Source organism: Neodiprion fabricii, chromosome 3 (assembly GCF_021155785.1).
Source record: "Neodiprion fabricii isolate iyNeoFabr1 chromosome 3, iyNeoFabr1.1, whole genome shotgun sequence".
NCBI classification, from domain to species: Eukaryota; Metazoa; Arthropoda; class Insecta; order Hymenoptera; family Diprionidae; genus Neodiprion; species Neodiprion fabricii.
Genome location: NC_060241.1, coordinates 38,476,552 through 38,490,972, shown reverse-complemented (window position 1 = coordinate 38,490,972; position 14,421 = coordinate 38,476,552). Strand labels below are relative to the sequence as shown.

The 14,421-nt window shown below is 42.3% G+C and overlaps 1 protein-coding gene across 2 annotated transcripts in view; it reads right to left on the bottom strand.

Annotated features, from left to right (window-relative positions):
- Positions 1-14,421, bottom strand: part of LOC124177931 (polypeptide N-acetylgalactosaminyltransferase 2) — a 160,141-nt gene that overhangs the window by 57,565 nt on the left and 88,155 nt on the right. Inside the window, exon 2 of one of the 2 annotated variants that reach the window (XM_046560905.1) lies at positions 2,975-3,031. The exons of the other annotated variant lie outside the window; for it this stretch is intronic. Within the exon in view, the coding sequence (XP_046416861.1) occupies positions 2,975-3,031 (57 nt within the window). The remainder of the gene's footprint in view (positions 1-2,974; positions 3,032-14,421) is intronic. 2 annotated transcript variants of the gene reach the window in all.

Genomic DNA, 14,421 nt, shown 5'->3' with positions numbered 1-14,421 from the left:
TTTTACATTTTACATTTATTACTTCATTGGAATATTTAATTAGGGCATAACATTTTTTTACGCGCTGATTAGCAATCACTGCAAAAAATGTTCATCAAAATTTGTTTTCGGTATAAATAAACGACAACCGGCCTTAGATAGTTGAAAAACTACTTATACTTCTTAAATATAACACTTCGAATATGGAGCGGCAAGAATTTCTCAGCCCAGGGCTGCGCGAACTCGAAATTCGCCACTGGCGGTAGGCACATCAACTTTTTCCATGTTATACGTGCGGATCAAACCTTCGAATTTAATATCAGAAAGTGGGATACGCCTGTATTGCTGTTATACCTACCTATAACGCGTGTAGGTATACGCGTCTGTGTGTCTCTGAACGGAAACACGAGGCAAAGACTTTTCTTATTTCGAAATTGATTTTCTTCGACCTCCGACAAGAAAAAACCTCGGCGCTGTTCCATCGCTCCCTCTATTTGTGTGCATAAATGTACCTGTACATATACGCCCCCTTGTTCCGTTCAGCTTTTTTTTTTTTACGTAGGTACACAAGGTACAATATGTATATACATATCCACTCTGCCGCCGCATCTTTGCCAAAATATTTCAATCTCAAGTCCCGCGGAATTTGTTCGGAAAATTCTTCTTCGAATTTTTCTAATTTTTTTTTATTTCTTTTCTAAATTTTTCTTTCACTTTCAATCCTCTACAGGATTACATTGTATACACTTTAGGAATTCGGTACGAAAGTTTTTTTCAGTTGAACGAATCATAACGATTTTTCGACTTCATAAATTATTGTTAAAATCGTTTCGTCATATTTCGCGAACTCGATCGTGAAGTTTTGCTTACCGGATATTTGCGCGACAACGTTTCTGACCGTGGTATTATCATTGGCAAGGAAACCGCACTTCGGCACACCGACTAAATCATTCTAAGCTTTGTTTATGCCGCTACAAATTAGTGTTACGAGTATTACTCAACCCGTAAGTCTACTTGAACCTTCTCGCGATTCGAACGGACCGAACGATTGGAAATTATACGCGACTCTCGGTACGGTGGTTACCTGGCAGGTATAATACATAGGTATGTACATTAGATACGTGCCTACACGGGCCAGTATATACTAAAAGCTGCAGAAGATCGGATATTTCAATTTTGCGTAAAGAAGATCGTCGTATATTTAGCACGAAATTTTACACCATTTATACATTTTACTGAGTATTCTTGTCAAACAATTTTTTCCCGATTACAACATGAACTCGAGATTTCGTCAAAGAAGAAACACATTCATCTGATTCAGAATTTTCCACTCCGCAGTCATTTGGAATCGAATTTATAGCATAAAAATGGAAGTAAAAAAAAAAAAAACAATAAAAAAAAATTTCTGGATCACCGAAATATTTTCTATACGACGAACATATATTTGTTATCTGAGACGAAATTTTTTCGCCTCGTGAAGTTTGTTCGTCGTTTCTCGAAAAGATAATTCTGCAGGAGACGGTAACTAGGATAAAATGAAAATGGTTTTTAACGGCGCAGAGGGGTATGAAAATTTTTTTTTTCTCCTTCAAGACGTTATTTTCACTCGCAATTGAATTTCTTTTCGGAACGGTGATTTAAAACGGTTAAAGAGTTCCCGTTTCAATCCCTTCAAGGGTGGGAAAGAAATACGTTTGAGATTAAACACTTGGGTGAATATATAAGGGTAGATTTTTGGGGGATACGAGGAGGAGGAGGAGGAGGAGGAGGAGGGAGAACGCCGTGAATCGAGATTGGAAACTTGTAAACCGTTTTTTCGATGTACTTGAAATAAAGAACATTTGCTACGGTATTGCAGAGAGGGTGAGAAGACCGGGGTGGGGGGAGAAAAGGGAGGTATTATTCCGAATATTCGGAAGCGGAAGACGATGCAGCATTTCGAAATAAGACGGAAGATGAACAGGCGAAGGAGAGGAGAAGAGAAAAAGGGTTGCACAGGGTGAGATACTCGCCAGATGTCCGCACCCGCGCCTCTATAATAAATTACACATCTCTGGATTTAATTAAAAATCTTAAACGGCGCCAGGATAATATAATAACAGTCCTCGACATCGCCGAGAGTCTCGCAGACTTCTTTCTCTCTTTCTCGCTTCTCGATTGCAGCATAGAAAAAACGACTCGACCTCGCGGTAAGCGTTAGTATAATATTTGAATTTTCCTCGCACAACTCGCGGCTCGGAACGATATTTTAATACCCCGAAATCGAAAACTTTTTAGTATATCAAAAAGTAGTATTGTCAAAAAATTTTACGGTCAATATCTGAACTGAATTTTTAAAAAATCGAAAAGCCGATTCGTTGAAATTATTAATACTTCGACGGTTCTACATTTCTACTTCTATGTTTAAAAATTGTAGACAGTGTTACTTTAATAACTGAATAGAATCGGCACCATTTTACTTTTCGTTTTTCTACACCTTTTTCAACTTTTTTTTCTCCACGCTTCCAGTACGTGCGATTTTTTATTTTCTGCGATACCGAGGCCACCGAACGGTGCGCGAAAAGCCACAAAGATTTGGAGCATCATCCGAATTGACAGCTTGGGGAAAGCGGTTATTGGAGCTCGAATAAAAGTTTCGAGATACTGGGTATTAATAACAGACGCTGCTTCGAGGCAAACGTTGTATCGAAGTTAACGCTGCCGTCATAGCCTTAACTGTTCGCTTGTGGCCTACATTTCTTTTCTAGATCTCGCAATACCGCGACAAGCTGCTTCTCTTTTCCTTACACAATTGTTATTGATTCATTTTTATCACTGAAGTTAATTTTTTTTTCGTGACTATACGTAATACGCATATAAATTTAAATGTAAAAAAACTATTGGAAACATTGGGAAATATCTGAGTGGTTAAATTGATTAAAATAAAAATTATAATAATAAGTAATTGAAAATTACTCAGAAGGTCAAATGAAATTTGAATTTCTATATATTATACCTGCATTGTGGACCTGCTCGAATTCTTGAAGTTTGCTACCAAGAGATTCGGCCTTACCTGCAACAAAGTGAAAAAAATTTTATACATCGTTATGGAGATAATGTGAAAATAATAAAAAAGAAATTCCTAAAAGATTACCGCGCACAAAAGTTGCATGTATAAATACCTGCGTCGTATTTTATTTTCAAACATCACACCGTGAAGTAATTCTTCCTAAAAGAATCTTTTTTATCCACGGTATATAATAGTTTGCGAACTCATTAGCGAATGGGGTAAAAGCGGGGCACGTGAGAGATAACGATAGCGTTATTAAAAACGTCATTAGGTATAACGCCGCATAATCGATCGGGTCGAAGGAAGTCGCTGCGTCACCTGGTAAACTTCAGAAGCTCAAAAAAGCAAAAGAAGCAGAGGTATAATAAGGGAGTGAGCGCCGCGACGCCCTCGGGACGACTGCATCAGTGGGGGGGTGATTAGCCGCGGTTACGAGGAACGACTTCGCAAACAAAGAGGGAAAATCGGCTTTTTTTCACCCACCTCCGTTTTCCCGCCTGTTTAATTGGTCTCCCACTCCAAGCCGGCCGGATGGTGAGCGAAAGACGGGACGAGGAGCAAAAGGATGCGGTTGTAGGTGTAGATCCGTTTACACACATACGTAGAGAAAAGGAAAGCATCTGTGGATCCATTAATAAACGCTGAACCCGCTGGCGGGTTTCTTAAACAGACGGATTAAGGGGGTCCTCTAGTTTCTCGGGTCGAAAAAATCGATTTTTTTTTTTTTTCATAAATCACATCTACAACATGTGTAGAAAATGTGTGCCAAAGGATTTTTCGATATTCGAAGTGGTTCACAAGTTACAGCCCTGGAACGGAGCAGGAGCGCGCGCCGGGCTGCTCCGAAAGCCGAGCGGCGCTGACCATTGTATTGATATCCCTAAATCTAACTGCTACCTGAACCTTTTGTGAATTAGCCCCGAGTAAAGGGGAGCCGAGACCATTGACAGACGCTTTCGAATATTGACTAAGACGCCGTGAAGTTTTAGTTCAGTTTTGCTGTGGCAGTTGCGAAGCGTACTATATTTTCTCTTGCGAGTCGCATGTAGCTGATTTTTTGAAAATAATTTTCAAAATGTTCAAGAAAGGAAGTAGAGACGCCCCGGCTCGTTACGATCGACCTAAAAAGCGAAAATTCGCAGGCAACCGACACACTTTTGAACAAGACAAGTCGTTTACATCGGCGTCAGCGACGAAACTTCGTCAAAATAAAAATTTTGAAGTGAGCGTTGAACAGACTGTTTTGTATTGTATTTTGAATTTTGTGAGTGTATTTTCAACCATTTCTTCGGCTGTTATTTGTAAAGAGTGCAAAAGTACGGTGACTTTCCATCAACGTGATATACGAGGATTGGGCTTTAAAATTTCTATGGCGTGCAAGTGTGAGAAAGAAAAGAAATAGATTCATGCCCAAAAATCTGGACTTTTGCTCCGAAGCACCTCCATTCTGGGCCAAAAGTGGTTGAAATCGCCACGTTTCTCGCTGTCATAATCTTCAACGAAGGATTCGAAGCTATCCTGAAGACCTTGGAAACCATGGGAGTGAAAATCGGCCCACAAGTTAAAGGATATGTTCAACAGCGTGATAGCTCTCGGATCGACCGTTCAGAAAGGCGCACGAGCGATGTTGTAAAACAGGCCCGAATCGCGAAAAGAGAAGACAGAGCAGCTCTGCGTGACTTCGAAGAAGAAGAGGAAGGCCTATTGTATGGTCCAGGCATAGCAGATTGACGGTGAGATGGAATTTTTAGTATAAATCACATGCGCGAACTTTCAAACGCGTTTTTCTCGAAACACCATTTTTCGAAACGGTAACCACGATATTTCAGAAACTATTGCACCGATCTTGTTCAAATTTATACAGCATCTTTAATATGTTATAAGCCAGCGATTGGACTAGAATTATCATGATTGCTTTGATAGTTTTTTTCGTACGAGCGAAAAACTTAAGAAAAAATGAGTAAAAAATAGAATGTAATTTTCAAAAGTGTATAAAAATGTCAATTTTTGTAATTTAAAATTCACTCTAGTTCAATCGCTAGTCTTGAATATGAAGATTAAAATGCCGTTTGGTTTTTTGATTTCAGATAAGCAGAACAGCCGCAATCTTGGTTACCGTCAAGCACCTCTTCTACTTGATGTCTTCCTGTCGGCCACTATAGCTGCTATTCTATTATATATTTTGACTTTAAAAAATTTGTAAAGCTCATTTAAATGTTGATAAAGATTATGCAAAAACAATGAGATTGATTATTTCGATGCTTTGCCCGTAAAAAATTGTTGAAAAAGCCATAAAAAAACAGCCGAGAAACTAGAGGACCCCCTTAAGCTCCGTTATAACGCTCCTCGTTTGGTACCCGACCTTCTTGCTTCCTCTCGTTCTTTTCTTCTCACTCGATCGCAAGGCTAGTCTCATTTAGCTGCAGGTGTAATTGCACCGCCATCATTTCTATCTATTCATTCGACAATCAAGCGGCGTTTCAACCCTCTAACCACAATCCCACACAATTTCCTTGCCTCCTCAAGGACCGCTTTGAAGTCCTAACGAACCCGAGGGAGTTTCACGAGCCAACGGTCGCTTCGAATCTCCCGCTGCATTGTTTCTCAAGCCTTCTGCATTTGAGAGCGATCTTCCAGGATCTTCTAGAGTCCGGGATTCGATGACGACGAGGATTTTTACCCTTGTGCATCGTACGGATGCAGGCTGATATTCCTCTTTGTAAATTTACTACGAAATATTCGCAGAACAGCAGAGGCACTCGGTCTAGTCTCCTATTTGGAAAAGATTCCAAGGAAAAGGGGAGCGAGAAAATGGTGAAAGGATAATCGAGACAAGAATCTACGTCGAGTGTCAAACCTTCGTTTTTTCACGCTTTTTATTTTCCTTACACGCTCTTTTCTATTTCAAACTTTTCATCATCACTTTTTCCGCCCATCAGCGAGACCGGAAACTTTTTTACTTTCCTAAGAACGAAAGTTCAGGCTTTTAGGGCACCGGGCCTTATCGCGACGCGGACTCACCCTTCCTCAAATTCTTGGTCAGAAATCCTCGGAGCGAAGTCTCACTCCTTCGGTGAGGGGTTACGTATATCTTGATCAAGTTGTATTTTTGGCTAAACTTTTTTTTTTTTTTTTCGCCCCCGGCACCAACTTGCGGAGCAATACTTCTTTTGGAAACAATTTTTTTCAGCCAGTGATTCAGTCAGATTGATTATCGTTAGACTCGTCAGAAATTTTATCGTAAAATTGGTATCCCCTTTGCTTGAGAAAATAATTTTCAACCATTTCCAGTACTCGATGACGACGCGTGGTCAATTTGATAACTTCGTCAATAACGAATAGCAGTGTAAAAAGCAGCAAAACTAGCGCCAACTTGGTAAATTTTATTACAGGAACTTGTGGACACGACGAAGAAACACAAACGAGTTAACGAAGACACGTTGAGACGAGATCCATAAAAATTTCGTCCTTCCAGACGGCGGAAGGAACACGTAGTGGATTTTACAAGCGTGCTGAATTCCGAGATGGCAGTAAAAAGAAAAGAGAAAGAAATAGATATAGAGAGAAAGAGGATGACGAAATATAAATGAAATATTGAGATTACAAAAGTTTGTATTACACGATCGTAAAATTCTTTTTTCCCATTTTCCTTTCGCTATACGACTAGATGTATAACAAAAGGTTCGAAGCGATCCTTTGTTTTTTTTTCTAATAGCGATTCAAAAATAAGAAAAAATTAGCTTGTTCCACGCGGTGCGTAAAAGAATATGCGGTTAGTAAAAACTATCGACATCCTTCCAGCGACTTATAAACAGGTTACACCGGAGACTCAACTTCGTAAATTAGCCGCTTGGCTTCCTGCTCCTCTCTTTGTCAGGGACATAATCACTTAAAGATATATCTTCCATGAAGTTTATCACTTAGGCGGGGTCTATCAATACTGCTTAATCGCCCGGCAAGTCACTTTGCTCAAACTTTGCTCAAGCCCTTCCCCTTTCCACCTTCCTGCAGGACACCGCGCGTCCTTGAATCGAAGAATAACCGAGCAAAGGTTCACCAGACCACGTTCAATCGTCTGGATCTATCTACGCTTTAATCACTGTACCCAAGAATCCAATTTCTTTTTAAGGTATGTATATAATCTTTGCCACGGCTGCAGTAAAAAAAGAATCCCGGATATGGAATGGCACTTTCTTTTCATCAAATTATACCGTCACGGTCTTCACTTTGCTTTTTTCTTCTTTCACTCGGCACGCACAACTTTAATATACCGAAACACGGTTTGTTTTTCATTCCACGTGCTTCGCCTACTGGCAAAATAAAACAAACTCTGATAAACCGTCGTCATCGGATTTGTTTACGGACGTTTCTCGAGAAGCAAAAAGTCACACCGTCGCGTCGGTCTTCTTGATCTAGATAGCTGCCGATGGAACCGAACGAAAGTTGAACGCGGTGTGAACGATAAGGACGGAAGACGAACGTAAAACGGGATACATATTGCGACGACTGATTAGAGAAGCCGAAATGATCTCGAACAGGCCTGGAGCTGCTCAAACCCGGATATTCGGGGCAATCAGAAGTGACAGGTTGCTCTAAGACTAATCAATCTATTACCGTCTCTCGGGCAACGAGGGTTGCGCTAGGTTTTCGTTACTAATTCAGGATGCCGGCGAACCAGACGTATATCTCAAGAGTTTAAGCAATAATCAAAGACTAAGCTGGGTAAACGTTCGCGTGGCTTTGAACCGTCATGAGGTACCCAATCCTGTCTTTGCCAAACATCTGATCGAACCGAAATCAACCACTGAGTCATTATCATTTTGTTGAATAATTCGGGCTGTATACCGTTGGGCAAATTTAATCTCCCTAACAAAATCGACCCCGCCGCCATTGGTGCCCAAATTCATATTGCAAAGGCCTGTGCAAACACACGTGCAAAATGACTCTCGTCCTTTACAAGTTTTGGGCAACCCACCTTGAAGCGTTACAGGTATCATGTTTTCATAAAAGTTGTAGAGGGACGGAGAGTGCGCTTTAAGAAAAATGCGGTGTGGATTCTGTAGACGATAGTAATTTCATGTCGATGTCGATACGGTATCTAAAGTAAACTTTACGAAACTGTCACTAAAACTGTGCAGTAGTAGTCAGCACCGATCAATTTTAAGTCGATTTTAACACCATGTGTGATGTTTTAGATTGTAGCAGTTTGCTCGTCGATGGAAACCGATATTCGTAACCGCATATTCGAATCGCCAAAAGTTTGAGTCCACCAACAGTTTCGTTATAATAAAACCGTGTCCAGGAAATGAGTTGCTAAAGTGGAGTAGACGAGTTGGCAACTGTTCGGGAAAAAACGCACGACAATGCAAGCGCCCGGAGCGCTCGGTGAAAAGCACGGGAACAGATGGGAACAACAAGTGGAGACACGTCGTTACCACCCAAAGTGTATGTTGCACATGTGTAGGTACCAGCGGTTTTCTCCGAGGTACTCTTGCGGTGGTTCGGATCGGATGACAGAGGCAGGCGGTGGCGGAGAGGTGAAACTTAAGCTCTTAAAAGCCGGCGTCCCCTGGAATGGTCATTCCTTGGCGGGATATTACCGTCGAGTAATCGATCAGAGTAAAAGAGGCTTCGCCTCGAGGTGACGGAATCTGCAAACGAATACCCAGAGGCGGGAAAATTATGCGCACGCGAATAAAGCCTTCTTCGATCGATCAATTACAGCTTTGGCGAACAAGGCGACACAGATTCCCGTCAGGCTTGCATCTCGATTGACGTGAGAATAATTTTTTCGTCATTTTCCAACCAGTCGTGGAACTAGCGACGGTTGATAACGATGCGCGGCATGACGTCAGGCGAAAAATATAACCTGCTGTTGACGTCAGGTTTTAGCCACCGAGCGACTGTCCCCGGCAGATGACCGCGACAGAATGCGACCCGTTTTCGACGAAGCTTTCAGCTTTCAGCTTTCAGCTTGCGAAATCCCGTGGAGTTTTCCGAGTGTCCCATTACTGCGAGATATCAAACGCTGTAGTTATCGTTAAAGCGGTTGTATGAAGAGAATATTGATTCGTTCGTTGCTTCAATCTTGATCGATCATCAAGCGAAGGCGACATTTCCAAACGGTGAATGTCTTGAGGCTGTGTGTCAGGGGTCGTAATGAATGTTCCGCGATGATTACGCACCGGTGTTGGTACTACATGTCGCACGACAACAGAATTTCATTTGGAGATCGAGGGCAACGATTAAAAAGAATGTAGTCCTGTGACAGATGTCGCGAAGAAGGCAATTAAAAAAGTGTTGTAATTACTGATTCAAACTTCTCAGATGTCCGTCAAAGCGAGAGGTTACGAAGTGCCTACAAGGTAGTCCAATTCTAAACCCCCAGGAAGAATTTTCCTGCTGGATATTTGAGTAGGCTCAGGTTTTTTCAGGCGTTCCTTTCAATATAGCTACACCATCGCGTCCCCGAAAACAAGGATGTATAGGACGTACAGTCGGGCTAAAAGTGTTAAAAAGTCTAACCCAGGATTCTTCAATAACATCAACCGAAAAAAGGCCCTACGATGCAGGCATTTTTTCTCTGGATCACGATCTGGATGTTTTGAATATTAGATTTGACCCGACAAACTACAGTACCGCTTGTTAAACCATCATTTCACCACGTGTCACGATTGTCGGACACCTTTTTCTCCTGACTGTACCTCCTATATATCCTAAAACGACACTAAAACAACAGTGGAGGGTGAATTACGTGAGATTCCTTTCAGGCTAAGCTGAGTTTATTTCATTGTGCTCTAAAGTCGGGAAAGAAGTAGGCAGGGACTGGACGAAGCCAGCAACACAACGGGCGGTGTGAAATGCAGATCTTTGCAAATATCTTCTCGGGTTTGCTAGAAGTAAAGGAGAAGTAGAGCACCTTGCGGATGTCCCAGCGAATTCAAGCGAGCCGGTGTGTAAGAGGTAAAACGGGACGGATAGGTGAGCTCAGACTCGGGAAGAAAGGGTAATTGGATTTTAAGCATATGACCCGTTCGGGACGCGACAGTAAATCTTGGCTGCACTCGGTACTTTGAGCTTATTAGAGACTAGAGACGTTCAAGGGGGAATTCACGCTCGAGGGATTTTGACTGAGTTGGAAATTGGTTATGAGGTTGAGACCCATTGATTAAGAATTAAGAGGGGGCGAGAGGAGGGAAATCCCGACGCTTTTCAAGAGTTCCTTCTATCGGATATAAATTTTTATCAGACTCATTCAATGAGTGGCCCGGACACCCGGATTAAGTAAAACTTACGACCGTTTTGATAAGTTGGTTTAATCAACCGAGAGGAAGTCGAGATTCAGTTTTAATTAAAAGAGGTTGGTAGTCAAGCCTCAGGTACCTTCCAGTTTCGAGAGCGAGTTGCATTCATGCCAATGCCATGTAGTAATAGGCAAAGTGGTAGAGAGCAGTGCTAGTCGGTGAGTTCTGAACTGGATACCTGTTCCCCCCGAATGAGCCGATTCTCCAACGGCACTTAGAGCTTAAACAATTCGAAGACAATGCATTACGCTGTCGAGTTTTACCGTTGACATGATCGTCACAATGGACTGTGTTATGTGCGGGCGTAATAAAGGGTGCAGGATTGCTTTGTGTGTTTTCAGAAAACGGGAAGAATCTGAAATGCCCCGGAGTAGATTGAAACCGTAAACGCGTACTTCGCAGAAAGCGATTGAACGGTCTCATAAAACCTGATTCTTACGTAACAAGCTGAGAGAGTTCATCCGAGCAGCTCGAGTCCATTCGTTGTTACCATCTGCTTTCCATTCCGAGCGAAAAGCTTGAGAGTTGAGATAGAAATCGAATGGCGTAATTTGAATTGGCACTCCTCGACTGCTGCTTCTGCTGCTTTTGTTGCTCAGTTTATGTATTGTCGTCAATGCTCTTATATACCTCGTGTGTTTCATTCCGGCTATGCTTCCTTTACTACCTCCAAGTGTAGCGTGAAACGATCACAGGACTCGTCGTTCGTCAAGTGTACTTCACTTAAAAAATACGATTATAGAGGTAAGAAGAAACTAACAGTGCTTGTCGGAGGCCAGGTTTTAAACAAATAGAAGAAACACTACGAGAAACCTGAATAAGTCTCTTCTGTAATAATCCTTTCCTACATATTCGACAGTGAGACTACAAAAAGAGGAAGAATGCGGCTCCGGCAGGTTGTCGGAAATGACCAAACATTCTCAGTTTTAAATATTTCACCAGGAGCGATACGTGAACTGGCATCGTCTCGTCGAAAAAGATTTTCAAAACGCCGTTTATCGAACGGCAAAATCCATCGCGTGATGAGACTACTCAACGACACGATACTCGATCAATCCCTTGACTGAGGGGAGGAGCGTTGATAAATATGTACAAATATGAGAATTATTCATGCCCCAAGTTATATATGGTGTATCTACTCGGAATGACCGACTGACGGGAAATTTTTACAATTGTGTATAACGAACCTGTGGTACAAACCGGTTGTCTGCGCGCGTCCTCGCGACCCTTCTGATTGCCCAACAAACATCATCGAATGCGTAATTCAGGAGGGAGCGAAGCGGCGATCGCGGAAAGGGCGGCTTCCATTGTTTCGGTGGATTATGATATTGCCGTCGAACGAACAACTGGGGGATTGGGGTGATGGTGGAAAAAAACAGTGTGTACGGATACGGCCTCGGGCTGTATCAAAGCCCCGAATAAGGGACTGACGATACGAGAAAAGCTTTTCGATCTGTGCTTCATTCCCGAATGTAGAAAAAAATATGTATGTGTATAAAAAAAAAAAAAGGTAGGGACATTGCACAGGGTGAAAGAGAAACGCTTTCACAGGTATTCGAACCGGTATAAATTCAATCGAAAAAATCGTTATATTCTCGAGTTCACTTCGCGGTATCAGGATTTGAAAATATTGAGTGTAGGTGATGGATATACTCGTATATAATTCACCTTTTCTTCTGTGAACTTTTTTTTGTTATAATATTTTCCAAATAGGATCAGAATGGCGAATACAGATGAGGCTGACGTTAGTAACGTTAACGTATCGAAACGTCAGGGAGAAAATCATTTTTACGCAATTTTAATATGGTTTCGAAGGAGTTATCTTTTCAAAATGGGAGTATGTCTGGTTTATCATGGCTGGCCAAATTTCGGCCACTGATAAAGATGCGAAGTAACGTTTTTTCGTAAACATGCATCGTTACAGTAACCTTACTAACTTTATTCTCACGAATACTGTCTGCATTAACGCAAATGAATCCTAAATGAAACCATAGCATACAATTCAAGTTTCTACGTTGAGAGAAAAACACGGTTATGCATAGTTTTCTCCAGGTCCTAATTCTTGATTCGCGGTGGCAGTTTTGACCAATTTCGATGGTCTAACTTGACCTAGAATGAAGAACAATTTTCACTCTACTTTTCCATCAATGTAGTACTGTAAACGTGCGTACGGCTTCACTCTGGTTCTCTTCATCGAGCATGTAGTTGCGGGACATGTAAGCGACGGGGTGAATTTTCATCCACTCAAAGGTATTGGCTTTTGGTTACGGACCTTGCATGAGAGCATTCCAGGCAAAAAGGGGTCAGGACATCCTTTTTCGGCTGTGATTCTTGCTGTGCCGCGGAGACTTAGGAAGTCAACTTGTAGCTGGCAGGTGCTTTTTCGTCCCTCTGGATCATTCTCTCTCTCGCTCTCTCTCTCTCTCCATTGCGATGTGATCGATACAGGGTTTCAGGAACTCGGTAGGCCGCCGTCGCCGGCGCGTCTACGATCATTGGAATGTTGGGGCGACGTACGAACGCTGAATCGTGAATTAGCAATCAAGCATCGTAGGTATTAGGGGACCGGGTATCGGGAATCACTGATCCGGAGATATTTTTGGCACGCCATTGACGATTCTAATCAGCATTTCTCACGGGCCATTCAGTTTTACAACCTCCCCGTGCCATTTCCACCCGTCATATATTGCTGTGCTGTGAAAGCCGGAATCGCGCTATCGGTTTGTACCGAAAAACGTCTACGTACCTAATCATGAGGTTAATTTCGACACTTTATAGCAATCGATTGGAACTTGGCTGGTATTTAATCGAAAAAATTTCAACGATCTCTGATTTCGTTCTACGTCATCAATCAGTTTTTGGTACATTTCCAACGGAATCAAATGCCGAAATAGGACGATCGTTTGTGTATTAGATTAATTCGGTAATCGCCCGCAATACGGGTACACAGATGAGTGTTATGAATGGTCCAGCTGTCTTTTCCAGCTTTCAACTTGCACCGATGTATTTTCACGCGATTTATAATTTTATCGTCGGGTTCGGCAATCGACAGGTTTTATAATTAATTTCAGGTGCACCTCGAGTGCCTTTTGCCGTACTGTTTTACTTTCTAGTCATTTTTTTTTCTCCCTCCTCTTCAGTTTCGTTTATTTTCTTTTACGTACGGCCGAATCGGGGATCCACTGCTGCGGGAAACCGATGGACTAAAAGAAAACGAATAAGAAAAAACAAGGAGTCCTTCTGCTCGAGCTGTTTATGATAATACGAAGCTTCGTCTAGCCGGCTGTTGCAGCTGCACTGTAACCGAGTAAACGGCCAGCCCCCGGCTGATACTTTCGTCTCCGGGGCTTTCGAGGATTCGCTTGATGTTTATTCAATTTCAGTTAACCACCCACTATTCAATCGCCCCTTCGAATCATCCCTGAGTGCTATTCGAATGGTCTTTGAATCCTCTCAGAAACTCTTCACTCCCAGCTTCAGCCGATTCTTGAATCGAAAAATCCCCGGAGAGAAACGCGGGGATCAGATGTTGTTCAAACTATCATTTCTCTACTTATATTTTCATGGTCTAAGCCATTTCCTGTCTCTCCTCCTTAGCCCAATAATATCTACCGATAAACAACGAGTTCGCAACATCGAATGACAATATTTCTGTATTCCTGGTTTCTTTCTCCGTTATTCTTAACCCTCCTCTATAGGCGACTGTCTGCTAATTTCACTGCCGAACGTCGCGTCGTACGGATGAATCAAGAGAGTCGCCTGGTATGGGGTGGCCGGGAACAGGAAGGGAGCGAAAGGGCAAACAAGCAGCAACGACGGACAATTTGATAGACGGGTTTCGGGTCGGCAGATTGATTGGTACACACGTCCCGCCGCTCCTGCCTCCTCCTAGTTAAACACACCGAATTTAGAAGCCTCGTTCTCCACACGCAAGGGAGTCTCGAACAGACACCGCACCATTGAGCCCAGGATCAGTCAGGCATACGAACCAACGATAACTTGTTCCAGGAGGTCATGGCTAGTTGTACGTTTCACAAAAAGATCTGAACCACTTTTTCGATACGGAACATGGAATCCAGTTTGCGAGTC